The sequence below is a fragment of the Gracilinanus agilis genome, chromosome 1 (genome assembly GCF_016433145.1).
Source record: "Gracilinanus agilis isolate LMUSP501 chromosome 1, AgileGrace, whole genome shotgun sequence".
In the NCBI taxonomy this organism is placed as follows: Eukaryota; Metazoa; Chordata; class Mammalia; order Didelphimorphia; family Didelphidae; genus Gracilinanus; species Gracilinanus agilis.
The window spans coordinates 164,193,938-164,214,188 of NC_058130.1; the positions used below are offsets into that span (position 1 = coordinate 164,193,938).

Consider the following 20,251-nt stretch of genomic DNA (forward strand, 5'->3'; position numbering starts at 1 on the left):
AGCCCTAAAATATCACTACTCCAGAAGTTTTGTCAAACTGATCAATAATAATATTTTAAATAAAGGAAAGGAATTCCAGTTTCTTATTATTAAAAACTATCTTTGGACAGCAATAAAAATTAGAATTTATCTAAACAATCTTTTTTGTTCCATTTACAAATGTATATTATAGAGAAATTTGATATACAGTTGTCCAAAGAATTCTAGATGTGGGAACTAGTTAGATATACAATATCCGATGGCTTATTTTTATAGAATTTTCAGGTCCCTCTGGTTATCTTGGTAAATGTACACTCTTAATTGTTCATTGTGCATTCTGAACATTCTTATTTCTGATGCCTTTCTGATCCTCTCCCCCAATCCCTCATAGCTTCCATAAACTGCTTTTAAAAAGCAAGAAAGCAGGAAAGCAAGGAAGAAAGCAAGAAGGAAAACAAGGAAGAAAGCAAGAAAGGAAAGAAGGAAAGAAGGAAGGAAGGAAGGGAGGGAGGGAAGGAGGGAAGGAAGGAAGGAAGGGGAAAAGATAAGGAAAGGAAAGGAAAGGAAAGGAAAGGAAAGGAAAGGAAAGGAAAGGAAAGGAAAGGAAAGGAAAGGAAAGGAAAGGAAAGGAAAGGGAAAGGAAAGGAAAAGGAAAGGAAAGGAAAAGGAAAGGAAAAGGAAAAGGAAAAGGAAAGAAAAGAAAAAAATCCCACCTGAGGTCTGAGCAATTAAAAGTTTTACAATACCCTACTGTATAATATATGATCTATTTCTACTATAGGATTGATAAAGGGGAGATATGTCTTTAATATGTCTAAGGTTTCATTTAATTTCCTTCCTTGATTTATTAGTTCTTGCTATTTGTACTCATTTCTCATAGATGGTAGGAACATATCCTTAGCTATTTCCTATAAATCTAATCCTGATGGATAAGCAAAAGGATGGAATTGTTGTGAGGAGGATTACTTAGTTATCATTTAGGAGACCTAACAGGAAGGGCTGGAGAATTCCAAATGGAATAGGGAAGGAGGAAGTGGGGCTTGCTCTCTCTCTGAGATGGACTCCAAAGTGGTTGGGACAAGCTGTAACTGACCCTGGGAGACCTCAGAGCTAGTGGAGTTTTACCCTGATTCCCTGAGATCTTGGAGAGTGGTGAAGGTTGAAAGCAGAAGACATCAATACTGCAAGTCAACACTAAGTAGGGAAGTGGCCTGTGATCTGGTGGACAGCTTGCAGACTTCTCTCCCTACCTGGCTACTTTAGATCATCAATTCTGAGGGAGTTGTCTCCTGGCATCCTGAAAACATCTCTGGAATAGTTGTGAGACCCCAAGTTCAAGCCCCTTCCTCAGGTCCTTAGCCAAGCTGTCAAAGCCTGGCAGAAGCCAGGTTGGCTAAGGATCTTACCCCTTTTGACTCCAGTCCTGGGTTGTTAGTCATAGTTTTACCTGTGTGTTTTTAGTAATTTAAAGTCCTCTTTGTGTGTATGTAATAATCTAAATTTATTCCAGGCTGGGTGGGGCAGAGTGACAGTTGGTCAGGCTTAACTGCCATTTCAGTCAATGGTCATTCTCTTATAGTTAAACCTGATTCCCTGGCTTGTAAAGTCTTACCCATTGTCCCTTCCTGTCTCCCATCCACCCCCACTGAGCCCACATTTTAATATTTAAGTCAACTTCCCTGGTTTTCCCCATTATACAATGCAATATCAGAAACAACTGGGGATGCATTCCACCATTTATGATAAACAAGGCCAAATTCCTGGAATGTAGTGTTAGCAAGAAAGGAAATTTCAAGTTCAGGTAATGAATTAGGGAATAATATACATTTCAATAGCTTGAATAAGGAATCTCTCATATAAAAATTAGGTTCTCATTGTCAGGGTAGTTGGAAGGAGAAAGCATGGTATAATGGAAAGGGCAAGTGGATTTGGAGGCAGAAGACTAGGTTTTAATCGTAACTCTGCAATTTACTATGTGACACAACCTCTCTGGTTCTCAGATTCCACATTTGTAAAATAATATGGTTGTACTAGACAGCCTCAAAGATACATTCTATCTCTATACCTATGAGCCTATAAATGAGGCCAAATTCTTTAAAATCAGAGAACTGCAGCACAGTGTAATAAGACACAGCACTAAATTGGACTTTAGTCCCAACTCTGCCCTAACTAGCTGGGTAACCTTGGACAAATCACTTAAGTGATTTGGACCTGTTTCTTCACCTGTAAAATGAAGAAGTTATGCAAGATGATGTCAAAAGTCCTTCTAAAATTCCATGATCTATGGTGAAATCAAAATCACAGAATCATGGAATTTTGGAAGTGAAAGAGATCTTAAAAGTTATCTAGTCTACACTCAACACCATTCTTTTATGGCTGTGCCACATGTTTATATTCTTCATCCTCTAATAACTTTTCTTGCTCATCTTTCTCTGTATATCTATGATATACATTTTTTTTTATTTTAAACCCTTAACTTCTGTGTATTGACTTATAGATGGAAGAGTGGTAAGGGTAGGCAATGGGGGTCAAGTGACTTGCCCAGGGTCAAACAGCTGGGAAGTGTCTGAGGCCGGATTTGAACCTAGGACCTCCCATCTCTAGGCCTGGCTCTCAATCCACTGAGCTACCCAGCTGCCCCCTATGATATACATTTTTAATCTAATTTGATTACTGAATTTTCTATGTCCAAAGCACTCTTTAGATAACTTTTTCCTCTTTGTTGTAATTGTTTATCTTTGTATATTTAGAATTTCATTCCTAATAGCTTTTTATACCTCTTAGTCCATGAAGATCACAGCTATTCTTTTTTTAACTCCTTTTTCCCCAAAACCCAGGATGCAGGTTAGAATTATCCCAGCTTTTCTTTAACACAAAAACTATTAAGTAATGGTCATTTCCTCTCAATATTATCATTTCCAACCCATCAAACAGCTCTTCTGTTGGAGACAATTATCTAAAGAACAGAATTTCCCCTAGTTAGTTCCTCTATCTTTACATAGAATTATTATTATTATTATTATTATTATTATTATTATTATTGTTATATTAGGCCTCAGTGTCAGGCATTTCTCAAATTCATATTTTTCTTCTTTAAGTCCAGGTGATTTTATATGTCTGCTAAAAATACCACTTCCATTTCTACCTCCTTTGTCCTTCACTCAGACTTTCCACCATGCTTCTTCGTTCTTTACACTATGCCATCCCAATTCTCTCTATGTGACTGCCACTTAATGAATCAATAAGAATTTATTAAGTGCTAACTATGCATCAAGAACTATGCTAAGTGCAACTATTCCTTGTCCTCAAAAAGTTTATATTCTAACAAGGGAGACAACATGTATGATAGGTACATATAAGGTACACATGAAGTTGCTAATATAATATTGATAGCTCACTTTTATATTTTACTTCAAGATTTGCATTTTAACTCATTTGATCCTAAGAGGAGAAGGTAGCAAAAGGTGTCATTTAGGCTAAGTCTTGAAGGATTCTGGGGTGCAGAGGTAAAGAACACTGCAGGAATGGAAGAATATGTGAGCAACAGTAAGCAGACCAGTTTATACCCACTTTGTGGACTGTGAAACACACAAAGAAGAGTCAAGTATAAGAAGACTGGAAAAGTAGGAAGGGGCCAAGTTGTAAAGGTCTTTAAATGCCAAAGCAAGAATTTTATGTTTGATGCTAGAGTTAATAAAGAGTCACTAGAGTTTATTGTAGGGGTAGGGAGCAAGTGAGTAAAGGATAGATTGGAGTAAAGCAATACCAGAGACAGGGAGATGAATCAGAAAGTTATTTCAATAGTCTAGACGCAAAACGACTAAGATGTACAGTAGATGCTTAATAAATGCTTAATTACTAAGGTGGTAGCTGTATAAATGAAAATAAGGCAACAGATGTAAGAGATTGTTAAAGTAGAAAATTAGAAATTAAATTAGAAAATTAGAAATTAAATTAGAAAATCTGATAAAAGAATGGATATTTGGGGTGAATGCAAGTGAGGAACCAAGGACAGGGAGGATGGTGATGCTCTTAATAACAGAAAAGTAAAGAAGAGGGAAGACTTTGTGGAGGAAAGATAATGAGTTCTTTTTTGAACATAGATCTTGAAATGCCTACAAGATATCAAATTTGAGATGTCCAAAAGGCAGTACAGGACAGGAGCTACCTTGAGAGAGAAAATATGACTGGTTATATAGTTCTGAGAAGTATCTCTTAAGATATTATTTGAACTCATGAGAGTTCATGAAATTAAGATCATATAGAGGAAAAAAGAGAAGAGGCCCTAAGATAGAGCCTTGGGAACATCAATGACTAATGAGTGTGGCCTGGATGAAGGTCCAACAAAGAACACTGTGGGACAACCGGGAGAAAGCAGTGTCCCAAAAACCTAGGAAGGAGAGTACCTACGAGGAGAAAGCAATCAATAATAGTCAAATGCTACACATATATCAGGAAGCTTGAGGACTGAGAAGAGGCAATTAGATTTTAACAATTAAAAGAACATTAGAAACTTCAGAGAGAGCAGTTTTAAGTGAATGATTAGATGAGAAGTCTTAGGAGCAAGTATCAAGAGATAAAGTAAAGGCACCTAATATAGATGATTTGAAATTATAGAAAGCTTATTAAGCTGAGAAAGAAAGATAAGTAGAAAAATTAGATAGCAGGTGAATAAATTTAGATAGCTTACCTATTAGTTTGGATTAGAAAACACTATTCTAGACCAGAAGTCAAGAACAACCAGACTTGAAGATAGGAAGGAGGAAGATTGTAGTTAAGGGAAATTGCAGAAGAATAAGGTAGATATTATGAAATCACAGTAATGACAAAGAAACCCAATTCCAAAGGGGTTAAAAATAATTACACTGTGAATCAAATAGAGAAATAATTTATCTGTCATTTACTACTTATGTAACCTTGGGCTATTCACTTAATCCTCTTTTCCTCTTCTTGAAATAACTACCTCTGAGGTCCTTCCCAACTCTAGATTTATGATCTTACAGACTTTATAAAAGTCTGTGAATGGACAAGGTATATGAGATAATTGCTTAAATATATGTGTATATAACTTTTTGTTATGGTTTTTTACAATGTATGATGTTACATCACTATCATTCTTACAAAATCTGAATGAAGCATCATTAGTTTGACACAGTACAAACTTGGTTTTCTATATGATTATACAAGCCAAAATAATTAACAAAGAATTATGCAAAATTATTTTTAAGAGAAAAATTTACCTTGACTTTGAGTCAGGTGAAGAATCTTTGATGTAACATATCTGGCAGCTTCTGCTTCTGGACATTCATAGTTGATCTTCTCCAGCTGAGCCAGGAGAGCCACAATCCGAGAATTACTAGTAAGGCTAAAAAAAATGTTATTTTATGGTTAGACTGCATACTATATTTGTAATTTTAAATATAGTTCTTTCTTTACTATTACCAAGTAACATCAATTCAATTTAATTCAACATCTACTGAGCATTTTATACAGAGCACCCTAGGTGCTAGATGAGATTCAAAGTTTAGATAAGACACCTCTCCTCCTTCATATAGCAAATGTGGTAGTATGGCATACTGAAAACTATGAGGCAAAAATAAATTTAAAAGAACATTAAAGAGTAACAAAAACAATCTGTTATATGAGGTCCTGGGGAGAGAAAGAAGGAAGAAATCAGCCAAACATGGCAGCTCCCTCCTCAAAGCTCAGCACCTAGATGTTGCCTTTATACTGATCCCACTCTCCTTGGTATCAGTTATCTGTGTACTCCTTTTTCCCCTGTATATATTGTAAGTTCTTTGGGAGCAGGGCCTATATCCTCTCTACATTTGTATTATTAGCACCCTGCCATAATATTTAACATATTACAATTACTAAATTATTTTGTTAATTTAAATAAATTTTGAATGGGACTATAACAAACAAATACAGGGAGAGGTAACATTCCAAAAACAAGAAACAATATTTTAAAAGGTACTAAAAATGGTCATGGAGCTCCATGATCCCATACCAAATTTTAGATATATAAGTAACACTCTTGTAAGGGAAAGTTCAAGTTCAGGCTCTCACCAAATGTCTTAGAATCATACATTTAGAACTAGAACTCCCTTGTTTCAAAAAAAGAAAAAACTGAGGCCAAGAAAGTTTAAATGCCCAAACCAGTCACAAAAGTATTATAACAAGTGGCAGAATTTGGATTTGAACTCACATTTTGACTCCAGATTCAGCACTCATTCCACTGAATCAGAAAATACTAAGTATTTTAAGTAAAAAAGCTATTTTAATAGAGACTATATCTGACTAAGTTACAATTCCACTACAAATTCATTTTAGAGCAGTAAAGCCTCCAGAAAATTCATATTTAAAATTATTATTACAGAATATGATTCTAAGTAGTTTAAAAGTCATTACTGCCAAAGGCCTTTTGTAATGTATTATTTTAATGTAAAAATTCTGAAAACAAAAAATACTGAATCTATTCAGAAAAATATCTTTCATTTTTATTGACATCAATTTATATTACTCAAAAAGGTCTTTATATAAGAAGCAATTCAAAAAATATACGAGATATATTCTGCATATAAATGTTTAGTACATATTTAATCATCAAAAAAAATTTAAGGCAAAATTTGATCAACAATGTTGAAAAAAATACAGGAATAACGATAATATCACCAAAAACCGCATGAGATTAACTAACCTCTTTCTTTCCCAGCCACAACACCCAGACTCAAAATCATCAGAAACACTTGTTTGTATATGATGTAAAAAGAGCTTCCTCAGTAATTAATCTCATATTAATGATTAGTGTCAAGACTCTGATCTGACATTAATCACTGTGTGAGCATCAGTGAGTCATGTAGTTAACCTTGTCTGGCTCAGATGACTTCCAAAGTCCTTCTAGCTCAACACTAAAAGTTAGAATAGATATAATCACTAGAGGGCAGCACTCTCTTTGAAATGATTTTACTCAGTAGTACAGCCTGGGCTGAAGCATAGAAGTCTTAAGAATTCATTTAAATTCAATTTGTAAATAAGAACCAACTAGGTTCACTTTCTTAGGGCTCCACAACATTTCACTGATGGCCACAGTACTCTTGCTGATGTTCTTATCCTGATGCTTCCCAAGACACAACTACCTTAAGCAAGATGCTTCACAAAGCATTATACAAAGAAGCTCAACAAAAATTATTAATGAGAGTTGGGACTGAGTAGAGAAAGAGAAAACTAGGAAGTCAAGAAAAACTAGGTGCAAATTTCCCCTCTTAAAATATATTGGCTGGAAGATCTAAGCAAGTTCCTTAACTTCTCAGTGTCCTAAATAACCCGTTAGGACAACATGTAGATGCAGCTCAGTGGCTCAGCAGAAAGAGAGCCAGAACTGGAAACAGGAGGTCCTGGCTTCAAACCTGACCTCAAATACTTCCTAGCTGTGTGACCCTCAGCAAGTCACTTAACCCTATTCACCTTGCCTTTACCACTCTTCTGCCTTGGAATCAATACTTGGTATCAATTCTAGGATAAAAAATAAGGCTGTTTTTTTTTAAATTTAAAAACATTTTAAGACTATATGTAGCACAGCAGATGCACATTTATATTTACAGTGTGGAAATCACAGGTCTAGCACAAAAAAAAAAGGAAATTAATTGACACTGATCATTCATCTTTGATAATGAATCATTATTGCAAAATTTTAAACCATTAGTAAAAACACTCTCTCTTGAAGATTTATCTAGATGAAAATTAAATTAGATGATATTAAGATCCTTTGGGGCTCTAAATCTATAATCCAATAATCTATCTTTCATGATTATTAAAATACTTAAGTTTCTTCTAATCAACCCTGTCATATATCTACCTGCTGACAACTTTATTTTTTTCTAAAGCAAGTGGATCCCCAAAAAATGCTAAATTTTTACTATTCAAGCCAAAGGTATATACTTAAATTATTTCATATAATTTTATGCTAATTGGCCTGAATTTATAATTTATTTTTTATTAATAGATTTTTTTTTAGATTTTATTAATAAATTGTTTTTTTGTTTAGTTGTTTCAGTTTTGTCGAATTCTTTTTGACCCCATTTGGGGTTTTATTGGCAAAGATACTGGAGTGGTTGGTCATTTCCTTCTCTAGCTCATTTTACAGACCAATAACTGAGGCAAACAGGGTTAAGTGACTTACCCAGAATCACAGAGCTAGCAAGTGTCAAAGGCTAGATTTGAGTTCAGGAAGATGAGTCTTCTTAAATCAAGGCCTAGCACTCTAACCATTGTACCACCTAACTGCCGTAATATATCACTTTACCAAACATGAATTTTTACTTTAATAACAAATCAATAGTACTGACATATTTTTAAAGAATCAAAGTTTAAAATATCTGATTTTGGCTCAGCATAATGTGGAAAGAAAAACAAAATCATCTTCATAAATCTCACAAAGGCGGAAATCACAAAGCTTCATTAATACAGAGTTGCTTACTAAGATGTTGGTAAAACAAGATGTTTATAAATTAAGTGAAGTTTTATCTTTTGTATTCCTTTCTGTAGCCTACTACACACACACACACACACATACATAGAATGGGCACCTTAGTAACCAGTGCCTTCATGTAGTCTATGATGCCTAATAATGCCTCAAATAATCCTAGCCTTAAAATGTACCTCTTGTGCTACATATAGGTACTCTATACCTGCTTTACAATAATTTATTTCTCTAAGCACATGAGGCTCAAATCTATATATCTGGCATTAATCTCTCTCCTAAGGTCCAGTCACACATCTCCAACTGTCTACTGGACATCTCTACTTGGATGTGGTATAGGCATCTTAAATTTAATTTATCCAAAACAAAATTTAATATATTTGAATGAGTGAATATGAATTGAGGGTCTGAATTTTTTGAACCCCTTCCTTTCTTTTTAGGAAAACAAGTAAAAGCATAAGTGAAAGGCAATGGTTAGCCACTAACTGAGCTCCAGTAAGGTTCTTTCAAATACAGAGTACAGAGCAAGCTCTCCAAAGAAGAAAAATTACATGGTCCTCCCCTTAAAAGAGCTTTATATCTACCCTAGGTGAGGATTATTAAGTATGACACAAGGAAAAGTATGGTAACAGTGTATTAAGGGTATTATCCTAAGAGCTATTTAATGTATTAAAAGTTACCCCTTAACCTTAAATCTTTCCCTGGAGACCATGAGAGGCACTAGTTCACCCATATACCTTTCTAAAATTCTTGGAAATGATTGGCTCCATCCCTGAAAGCAAGAGAGGGTGAAGCAACATTTGAACTAAAGGGAGAAGAGTAAACCTGAGACTGACATGGCCATGACATGGTGCAGGCATGGCCAGATGAGTGGGCAAGCACATGATAGAAGGAACTGAATCAGATGCTGATTCCATTCTAATTTTTTTAATCAGAAGAAAGTCTCTAGGAGCATTTTGGGACATGGATATAAAGTATGTTTATTCACTGAAACATAGCTACTTTTAAAATATCCCTTTAGGCTATTTAATTTTGCAGAGGTTACATTTTACCTATTCAATTCTAGAATTCTATTATTTCTTAAATTAGTTTATTTTAAATTGACATTCTAAAAAATATCATTTTCCAAGTCTGACCCTAGCAATACCCACCAGGTAATGGGAAGTCAATAGTACCTGTGTGACTTATACCAAGTCACTTCTCAGGGCTTGAGTTTCCTGATCTGTGAAATGAGAGTTGTATTAGGATCTCTTAAGTTCCTTCCAATTCTAAATACTAACATTTCTTGTACTTATGAAGGCAGAAAACACACACACATACACACCTCGCAATCTCATTAAAAAATTCTAGAATATGACAATCAAAAAATCTTAAGCAATGGATATTACATTATTCACATACAGTTCAAATTTAATGAAGCAAGTCCAGATAACTCCTCAAAGGCATAGTAGAAAAACATGGAAAAATAAAAATTATTTAAAATGTGTTTATGGTTTAGTTAGTTGTTTTTGACAATTATTAGGTTTTAACTTGTCTGAAACTTCATTTTACTAAGAAAAAAGACAATGTTAATTCATAAGTGCTTCCTTTCATAAGTTAATCTTGCTTAATTTTTTTTACTTCTCTCACCCACTATTACTCTCACCAAAATATTTATGAAAGTGAATATGAATTTCAATAACTTCATTATTGTAGTAGTTAGATATGTTGACATATGAGATCAAGAACCTTCTAAGAAGGAAAAATAACTACTTTTAGTCTCTCTTATACAATGCTTAAATAAACATAAAGCTTCTTGTTTAGGAATAGTTTTTGGCTCAAGGCCTCAAAGAAAGAAAGAGAGGAGGGGATGGAGGGAGGGAGGGAGGGAGGGAAAGAGAGAGGGAGGGAGGAAGGAAGGGAGGAAGGAAGGGAGGGAGGGAGGGAGAGAGAGAGAGGGAAAGAGGGAAAGTCAGGAGGTTAACAATTATTTGTTAAACACCTACTCTGTGCCAGGCATTGTGCTTGCTAAGTACTATAGGGATATGAAGAAAGGCAAAAGAGAAGTCTCTGCTCTCAAGGAGCTCACAGAATAATGGGAAAGACTGTGCAAACTACTAGTTGCAAATGAGATATACAGGACAAATAAGATATACAGTACAAAAAAGAGGCAAGGTTTAGTATTAAGCAAAACCATCTTGATGGAGCTAGGGTTTTAACTGAGACTTGGAGGAATCCAGGAGATGGAAGAGAGAAGGGAGAACACTGTAGGCAAATGGGAGAACCAGGGAAAATACCTGGTATCAGGAAAGGCTATCATTTTGTGAGAGAGAGCAAGGAGAAGAGTGTCAATGGATTGCAGAGTACATTATGTAGAGGAAAGAGAACTATAAGAAGTCTGGGAAGGTAAGAAAAAAGCAGGTTGGTCATGAAGGATTAGGAGAACCAAAAAGATGATTATCCTCAATACTATTTTTAAATGAATAAAAACAAAATATATACAAGTGCAAAAGAAACCAATTATATTAAAATAAAGTTATAAAAATATTGAAAATACAAATTCCTGGACCTGAGGTTAAGAACTCTTGTTTAGTTGCAGGTTTTATTAGCTAATTACTGTGGAGAAAACAATAACCAGGTGGCCAATCCTTCCAAATATAGTGATGAAAGGCACTCCAAATTTAACTTGGTTAAATGTGTAACACAGTTAACAAATACATAATTCTTTGTTGGGTCACATTTGAGATCTTTTCAGTTTAATAGGCCCTATCTTATGCTCCATCAGCACTACTAAAACACCCAGGATCATTTCAACATCACAATGAAGCACACGTGCACATAATTTCAATCTCAAAACAAAAATACTTCAGAGCCCAGTGACAGGAGGAAAAAATTTTTAGACAAGTCAGGTGAACTAAGTCCCAGGGTTACAGAGAAAGGCAAAAAAACAACCTCTGCTCTAAAGACATTCAGAGACCAATGGGGAAACAACATGCAAACAACTATGTATAAATGATAGATACAGAACAAATTAGAAATAATCTCAGAGGAAATGCACTATTTTGCATTTAAAGCTAATAATTTTCTTGCCTCTATGGTCATGCTCTGATAATTCTCTTGGAAAATATTTTGATAAATGTATAGTTTACATATGTAAAATGCATGATTTTTGTTCACTCCAGAAAAGAAAAGATGATTATGGATGTAAGGGTGGGGTTACATTGATTATGCCACACACTTAAAAGTAATTAGTCTTTCTATTCTTCGTTTGCCTTACTTTCCACTCCACAAACTCTGCAATCCAATAACACTGACATCCTTGCTGTTTTCATGGGATACTCCATCTCTGAACTCCAGGGATTTTCCCTGGCTGCTGCCCAGGCCTGGAACTCTCTCTCATCCTCATTTCTGCTTCCAGGCTTCCCTAGCTTCCTTTAAGTGTCAGCTAAAGTCCTACCTTCCACAACAAAGAACCTTTCCCTGTCCTCCTTACCTTTACTGCCTTTGTTTTAAGACTACTGCCAGTAACCCTGTATATATATATATCTTGTTTGTACAAAGTTGTATACATATTGTCTCCTCCATGTTCCCCTTCATTGGACTGAAAAGTCCTTGAAAGGAGGGACTATTTCCCCAGACTTAGCACAGGAACTGAGACAAAGAAGTATTTCATAAATATTTATTGACATTATTTTGTTATGTAAAAACATTTCTTGATGGGATTGATGAATATTCAGTCTAACACACAAATTTTAAGGCTGAATATTTCCTTGAATCAATCCAAGTCTCTATGTAAGAGACATGGTCACAAAGAAAAGAAAAAAGCTATCTCAGAACCAGGAGATTCTGAGGGTCTGGAAGTAGAGAAGTTGGAGCAAACATGTAATCTCAGCATATTTATGGGGAACAAAGGTAGGACTGTTCTGTGGCAGAGAAAGGTGATATCAAGAAAGATCATCAGCAATACAAGAATCTCAGAACAAAAGACTCAAACTGGAGTAAGTCTTGAGAAAAGGCCATCTCTTTCCCCAACCTTCTGTCCCAGGACCTGTCTATTCACAGACACCATGATAAAATGTTATTTTTGTATGCAAAAATTTCCAATAAACTATTCTGGCTCAACCACAAAAAAAACAGGGTTAACTAGAAACAAAACTTAACATAAAGTTAGGCACAGAGAACAACCTTGATCTCAAAGTTAAGAATTTTCCTAACCAGGGGTTTGAGGTAACTGTGACTGAACTCATAATTTTATCTAAAATAAATTCCCTAAGGCTAAAGATGAGGGAACCATCTAAACCTTTGGAATCATATTTTGATTTTAGAGGTCAATAAATATCTCCATGTTCTATTACAATAGAAAAACATCACAAAAGAAATGAGGAATTTTCTCTTTAACAAAAGAATTAGTTCAGCCTCTCTAGACATAAAAGATAGTGTTTAACTTAGAATAAGAGTCCTTAGGTTTGAACCCTGCCTCAGTCACCTATGGGATTTTCTATATGACTATAAACAAATTAACTTAACCTTTCAGAGTTTCATTTTTGTCAGTTTCAACTGAAGAAAATAATAGTTCTTACAACTTTATCAAAATATTCAACCGTTGACAGTCCTACTATAGCAAACTACATAAAAAAACATGCAACAACTTAATAATTAAAAAACCTTTGTCACTTTGTTACTAATATCTTTCTCAAATCAAGGAACCTTGATGTATCAAGAAGCATATTAGACTTGTGTGAAGCTTGTCACTTACTAGTCATATGACCTCAAGCAAGTTCTTCAACTTCTATCCTCTCTTGCTTAAAATTCTCTCCCTCCTTAGCTTTTTGACAAAATATTATTCTGGTTTCTCTGCCTGCAACTCTATGACCATCCTCCTTAGACTCCTTTGCTGCACCTACTTAATCCCTTACACTCCCCGATTAAGATTTAGTCTTTAACCTTCTGCTTTTTTTCTATATTCTGTCCCTAAATGACATCCTCCTTTCCAAAAATGGAAGGAAAAAAACTTAATCATGGAATTGTGCTGTTTTGCTTGGGGACTTTATTAGGAAAGCATCAAAAGCTGTTTTTTTTTAAGTTTTGGGGGGTTTTATTTTGAAAGCATCAAAAGCTGTTATTAAAAGTTGAATCTAGTAAACAGATATGTAAAAAGATTTATGATCTCAACACAGAACTACTCATTAATGTAATAAAGAAAAACCTTGGAAGTTATAAGAACCATGCGTCCTAATTAAGTGAAAGCACAGAACAGTGAAAAGAGAGCTAGCCTTTGAGAGTCAGGAAGACCTGAGCTCAAGGCCCACTTCTAACACATACTAGCCATGTGACCATGGACAGTCATATTATCTCTCAGCACTCCAAGAAACTTTCTAAAGCTACAAATTACAGGTAAGTTGTGAATTGACATTGGTAGGAAATGTTTCACAATTGATCTACATACAAGGATGAAATCAAGTGGACCAAGTGGATCTTTCTTCCCTGCCCCATGAACATAAAGAAATTTTTCTAATCATTCTTTAAGCATTACAGGATCATAGATTTAGAACAGGAAAAGACATTAGACACCATTTAGCCCAACCCTTTTACAGATGAGAAAACTGAAGCACAAAAGGTTAAATGATTTGCCCCAGCAGTTCATAGAAATTGGTGACAGAGGCAAGATTTGAACCCAGGTCCTCTGACTTCAAAGCCCTTTTTACCATATCACATTGATTCATATATAACTATTATATTCATAACAAACTTTTGTAAGCAATTCATACTGGAGTTAGCATTGGTTTAAAAATAAAATGTTAATATATTAACCATTCTTTTCACATTGCTGAAAAACAGAAACTAATCATTTTATATGAAATTATTAAAACAAGACCACCAGTGACACAACTGAAAAAAAGGCTGAAATGTAGAATTCATATAAAAGCAAAATATCTTTTCATAACACATTTGAGTTAACAAATCAAATAAACTGTTGCCTCATTATTATATGATCTATTCTAACAGAGAAGTTGGAAAGAAGAATCATCTGTCTCTACCCTCAAAGTAAACTATTATAAATACCAAAAGACCTTCACCCATAATATAGGTGCAGGTAACACAAAGTCTGGCCTCAAGGGCTTATATCCATTCCATTGTCACATACATTAGAATTTATATACAAAGTAATTTTGGTGAGGCAGCAAGGTGGCTCAGGAGATAAAAAGCTAGGCCTAAAGACAAGATGTCCTGCGTTCAAATTTGGCTTCAGACAGTTCCTAGCTGTGTTACCTAGGGCAAATCACTTAACCCCCATTGCCTAGCCCTCACCTCTTCTGCCTTAGATCTAATAGTTGGTATTGATTCAAAAACAGAAGGTAAAGATTTTAAATAATTATTATTATTTTGGCAGGGAGTCACTAGCAGCTAGGGGAATCAGGAAAAGTTTCTTGCAAAAATTGGAAAATTTTTTTAACTTTGAAGGCTGTTAAGGATTTTAAAAAAGTAAGGGAGCAAGCACATTCCAAACAAGAGAAAGTCTATGAGAAGGCATAAAAACAAGAGATAGAATGTCATTTGTGAGCTACAGCAAAAAGGACAGTTTGACTGGCCTGAATAGTGGGAAGAAATTGGGTAGGTAGATAATAAAGCTGAATGGTAGTTTGGTAACAGGCTATAATATATTTTAAATGTCAAGAGTATCTAGATCCTAGAGGCAAAAAGGAGCCACTCTAGCTTGGTTTAGCAAGGGTTGATAATGTAGTCAGGCCTATGCTTTAGGAATACCACTTCAGTATCTGTGTGAAGGATGGAATGGAGATAAGAGAAATTTTTCAGCAGGAAGATCAATTAGAAAGCTATTGAAATAGAAGTGATGATAACACAAACTAGGCTAGTAGGTTAGAGGACAAACGTAATAGATGTTGTAGAAGTAGATGTGTCAAAACATAACAATTAATTGTATGGGAGAAGGGAGAGGGTGTGAAGAAGAGTGAGGACTTGGTGAGTAGAAAGATGGTAATGCATAAGAGGAGTGGATTTGGAAGAAACAATAATTCATTCTCGCTTTAAACAAATTAAATCAGAGATGCCTAAGGAACCTCTGTTTTAAAATGTCCAAACTGTTGTTGCATAACTGGAGTACAGTAAAGAAACTGTAAATTAGATAAATAGATCTAAAAGTCCTAATTATAAAGGTGATCATTTAACCCACAGAAACAGAATCAGAGTGTAGAAAGAGAAGGGAAGAGAGCACTGGTTAAAGGACAGGTCATAGGGATGATTCAGGAAAAGAAACTGAGAAGGAATATCATATAGGTGGAAAAAACTAATTTGTATCATGAAAACCCCAGGAGAAAAAAGTACTCAGGTCAACAGCATGAAATAACACAGAGAAAGCGAGACGAAAGAATATGAGAACCCAGGGTCACTGTCACATCATAAGGAGTCTTTGGAATAGGATTTTGTTAATGAAGTATATAATACATTTTAGAAACTGTTCGTCAAAAACAATTTAAAAGACAAAGCTAGAAGGAGCCCTTGAGATAACCTAGTGTAATCTTATTTTAGTTGAATTCACACTTGAGCTAAGTGAATTTCCCTGAAAATTAAAGTTTATTTGTAGCATTTCATTTCCCCCAAAACAATGCCTAATACATGAGATGTTACACTATATAAATCATGTCTTTTTTCATTGAGAGGAGATAGATAATGATAAGGTAGCATGGCATGGTGGATAAAGGACTAGACCTGGAGTCAGAAAGACCTGGGTTCAAATCCCACCTTGGACACTTACTAGCTGTGTGACCCTGGGCAAGTCACTCAACCTCTCTGTGCCTCAGTATCCTCATCTGTAGAATAAGGGAGTTGGACTCGATGGCCTCTAAGATCCCTTTCAGCTCTAAATCTATGATCCTATGATAGCTGGCAGAATGAAGATTCAAAATTATCTCAACAGGATGGGACAATGAGCTGAAACAAACAAAAAAGAAGATGAAATTTAATAGGGATGAATATAAAGTCTCACATTTCTAAAAAAAAAATCAGTTGAATAAGGTCAAGATAGAAGAAACTTGACAGCAATAATTTGCTTTTCTTAAATTTTCATTTTTATTATGAACTTAAACATCAATAAACACATATAATGGAAGAGAAAAGTATAGTGTATATGGAACTATGGACTCCTGTTACACAGCTCAATAAGAAAGCAAAGTATATAATAAATTTAATATGGCAATAACCAAACTCCCTTATTGTCTGTGTCCTCTTCTGAACCTCCTGCTCTCTTCATGGCAGTAATTTACATAGAAAAGATCTGAGGAAGTTGTTAACTGAAATCTCAAAATAACAGTTTTACTAAAAAATCCTGGTCTGCCTCAATAGAACAGCACCAAGGTGATAGGGATACGGAACAGACTTGTGATTTCATTATTACAGGGAACATTTAGCTGAGTAAACTCCTTTTACCAAGACACTGGCAGCTTCTCTTTAATACATAGTCTGAGGGAGTTGCCTACAGAACTGAGTGTGACTTCTCCAGGGTCACACTACCAGCATGTGTGAGAGGTAGGACTTTTATCTGATGCCTTACTAGTTCCAAAGTCAAGTTTTCTATCCACTAAGCCACGCTACCTCTCATAGCATCAAATCATGAAAAATTATCATCTCATTATTCTCTGAATTGGTCATAACACATCTCAGTACTATCTTCAATTTGTCTAGAGAGGCAGGTTGTCACTCAACATAAGAAAGTTCTCTCTAAAATGAGAGCTGGCTAATCCAGGAAACAAATAGCCTCATAAAGTTCATGGGAGGAATTTCTGCCTTGTATGGAAAGCTATACTTGATTTCTTGAATGATATAGAAGTCAATAAAAAAAGAATATTACTTTGAAGAAATACTATTTCGTTTCCTATTGTAGGAAATATACCTATGCTACTGCTCTGTTTCTATATCCTGTATAGAATGAGATGGTTGGTCAAATAACACTATCATTATAGAATTTGTAAAGATCAGTGCAAAAACAATGGAATTTTTACAGGCTTGATTTGGATTGGTTATATTTTGGGAGGAATTAGTAAAAAAGGTTGGTTTTTTTTAGGCAGGGCTAAAGTACAGGATGATATACATTAGGAAAGAGGATCTCAAAACTAGAAGGGAAGACAAAAATGAAAAAGAATTTTCGTTATAATTAATGGGTATATATTTATTCTGCTGACTTTGTTTTGTATCATGTGGTATAAGTCTTGCCAAATATACCAGTGTTCTTTATATTTTCATATTATCTCAGAATATACTATGTAATTCAGTCAGTCATAACACAATTATTGGAATCACTTCTGGTTTTTTGTTATAATGAATAAAACTAAAAATTTTTACATAAATATATCCTTTCTTTCTCTTTAAAACTATCCTTCAGATATAATGACAGCAATAAGATTCCTTAGGAGGATGATATAACCAGTTGTGAGGCATTTTAAAAAATACTTCATTAGGTGAATAATATGGAAATAGGTATTGAGTAACAATGCATGTATAACCCAGTGGAATTGCTTGTCAGCTCTGGGAGGAGAGAGGGAAAGGGAAAGAGAAAGAACATGAATCATGTAACCATGGGAAAATACTTAAATAAAAAAATAATACTTCATTAACAAATACAGATTCAAAAGGGGATTGAGAACAAATAGTTTTATTTTTGTCAATTTTTATTATATCATTTTTTCTCATTAAAAGGTAGTTGGAATTTTACATGGAGATTTAATACGCATTTAGAGGCAGTATGGCTCAGGGGATAGAATACTAGACTTGGAGTCCGGAAAACTTGTATTCAAATTCTTCAGACAATTCCTAAATGTGCAACCTTGGGCAAGTCACTGAGCTTCCAATCTTAATCTGTAAAATGAAAGCAATAACACCTGTAGTAATTACTTCAAAGAAGTGTTACAAGTCTCAAATTTTAAAATGTTTATTAAATTGTATTACAAACTATAGGGCACTCAAAAAAAGTCAGCTATTACTATTATTGTTTTCATTGTGTTTTTAAGTATAATTTACAAGAACTTTTAAATTTTTTAAACTGTCTCTACCTTGTCACCTCAACAGGACATTTTTAAAAACTGAACTCCTTTATCACTACCTAATGCAATGTAGTGCAAGCTATGAAGAAAAAATTATGAAACTTTTTTAAAACAACCTAAAATTTTTCTGTTGTCTATCAATGTCAAAATCTGTTCAGTGTTTAGCAAAAAAGAATTGGAGTCTCCAAGAACAGTCTATATTTGTAAGCAGTTTTTGTTAGTAGAAATCAGAAAATAATAAAAACTACAAAAGCTATAGGGATGAGCTAATCATTTACCCTTAAACATTTCACAGTCACATCATTTTTGATTTGGAAGGAATCTTACAGATCATCTAGTCTAACCTCTTAGGTTTTTTTTAATTGATGAAGAAAATCAAACAGAATCTTACAGATCATCTAGTCTAACCTCCTGGGCTGTTTTTTTAATTGATGAGGAAAATCAAACAGAGTGAGCTGCCTACGGTCATAAAACTAGTCATCATTAGACTACTAGAAACTAGGTTTGACTTCTAGTTCCATGATAAATAGCTTTCACACTAATGGGTGAATTTCAAAGTAAAAGCAAAATAGAATAATAAATAATAGAGAGTTCATTACAATAGTTTAAGTAAACTTTAATTTTATTTGAAGAAACATCTACACATTGCATTTACTCAATTCTCTTATCACAGTATTTCAAAACTGGGAATACTCTGAAGCTATTTATGATACCACAACCAATAATTCTTTCTACCACACTGCCAAAAAGTCACAAGAATATTACGGATTCATGTTCAAAGTATCATAATATAAAGAATATAAATGAGAACTCACATAGCATAGGTTTAAGCCACTTTAATGTACTTTTAAAAATAACACTACATGTTATAGTCATCTGTATAACTTGTATCTCAACCCCTATTAACTTCCATGAAGGCATATCTAAATTTTGCATTTCCTTCAGCATGTAGCATGCTCTACATACAATCGACACTTTATTAAATGCTGACTGAGTTGAATTAGAATATTTTTAATTTTGTTATTTTAATGCACAATATAATCACAGATTTTCAGGCAAAAGATACTTTAGAGGTAATCTAGTCCAATTCATACCTGCAATATATCCAACAAGTGGTCATGCAACTTTTCCTTAAACACCTCCCAAAGCAGCTCATTTTAGCCCTAATTATTAGAAAGTTTTTGCTTGCATGAAACCTAAATTTGTCTCCCCACAGCTTCCTTTCATTGTTCCTAATTTTGATGTGTAGATACAAAAGAAATCAAGTCTGATTCCTCTTCCACGTGACATCTCTTCAAATGCTTCAAGATAGCTATCATATCCTCTTACTATTATCTTTTAAGACAAAACATCAGTTTCTTGAACTGATTCTCATATGGTATGATAACCCTTCACCAATCTGGTTGTCCTCTTCTATGCATTCTCCAACTTATCAATGTCTTATCTGTAATGTAGAACAAAACATAATACTCTAAATGTGGTCTGACCAAGGTAAAGACAACTTTACTGTTGTCACAAAGACTGTTACTTCCTTATTCTTTTTTTTTTAACATTTATTAATATTCATTTTTAACATGGTTACATGATTCATGCTCCACCTTTCCCCTTCAACCCCACCCCTGCACCCCCCCCACCCTTGGCCGATGCGCGTTTCCACTAGTTTTGTCATGTGTCCTTGAACAAGACCAATTTCCAAATTGTTGGTAGTTGCATTGGTGTGGTAGTTTCGAGTCTACACCCTCAGTCATGTCCACCC

The 20,251-nt window shown here is 34.6% G+C and overlaps 1 protein-coding gene across 1 annotated transcript in view; it reads right to left on the reverse strand.

The window, feature by feature from the left end:
- Positions 1-20,251, reverse strand: part of AGTPBP1 (ATP/GTP binding carboxypeptidase 1) — a 180,466-nt gene that overhangs the window by 119,846 nt on the left and 40,369 nt on the right. The window contains exon 2 of the mRNA XM_044678095.1: positions 5,220-5,344. Coding sequence (XP_044534030.1) covers positions 5,220-5,344 — 125 coding nt within the window. The remainder of the gene's footprint in view (positions 1-5,219; positions 5,345-20,251) is intronic.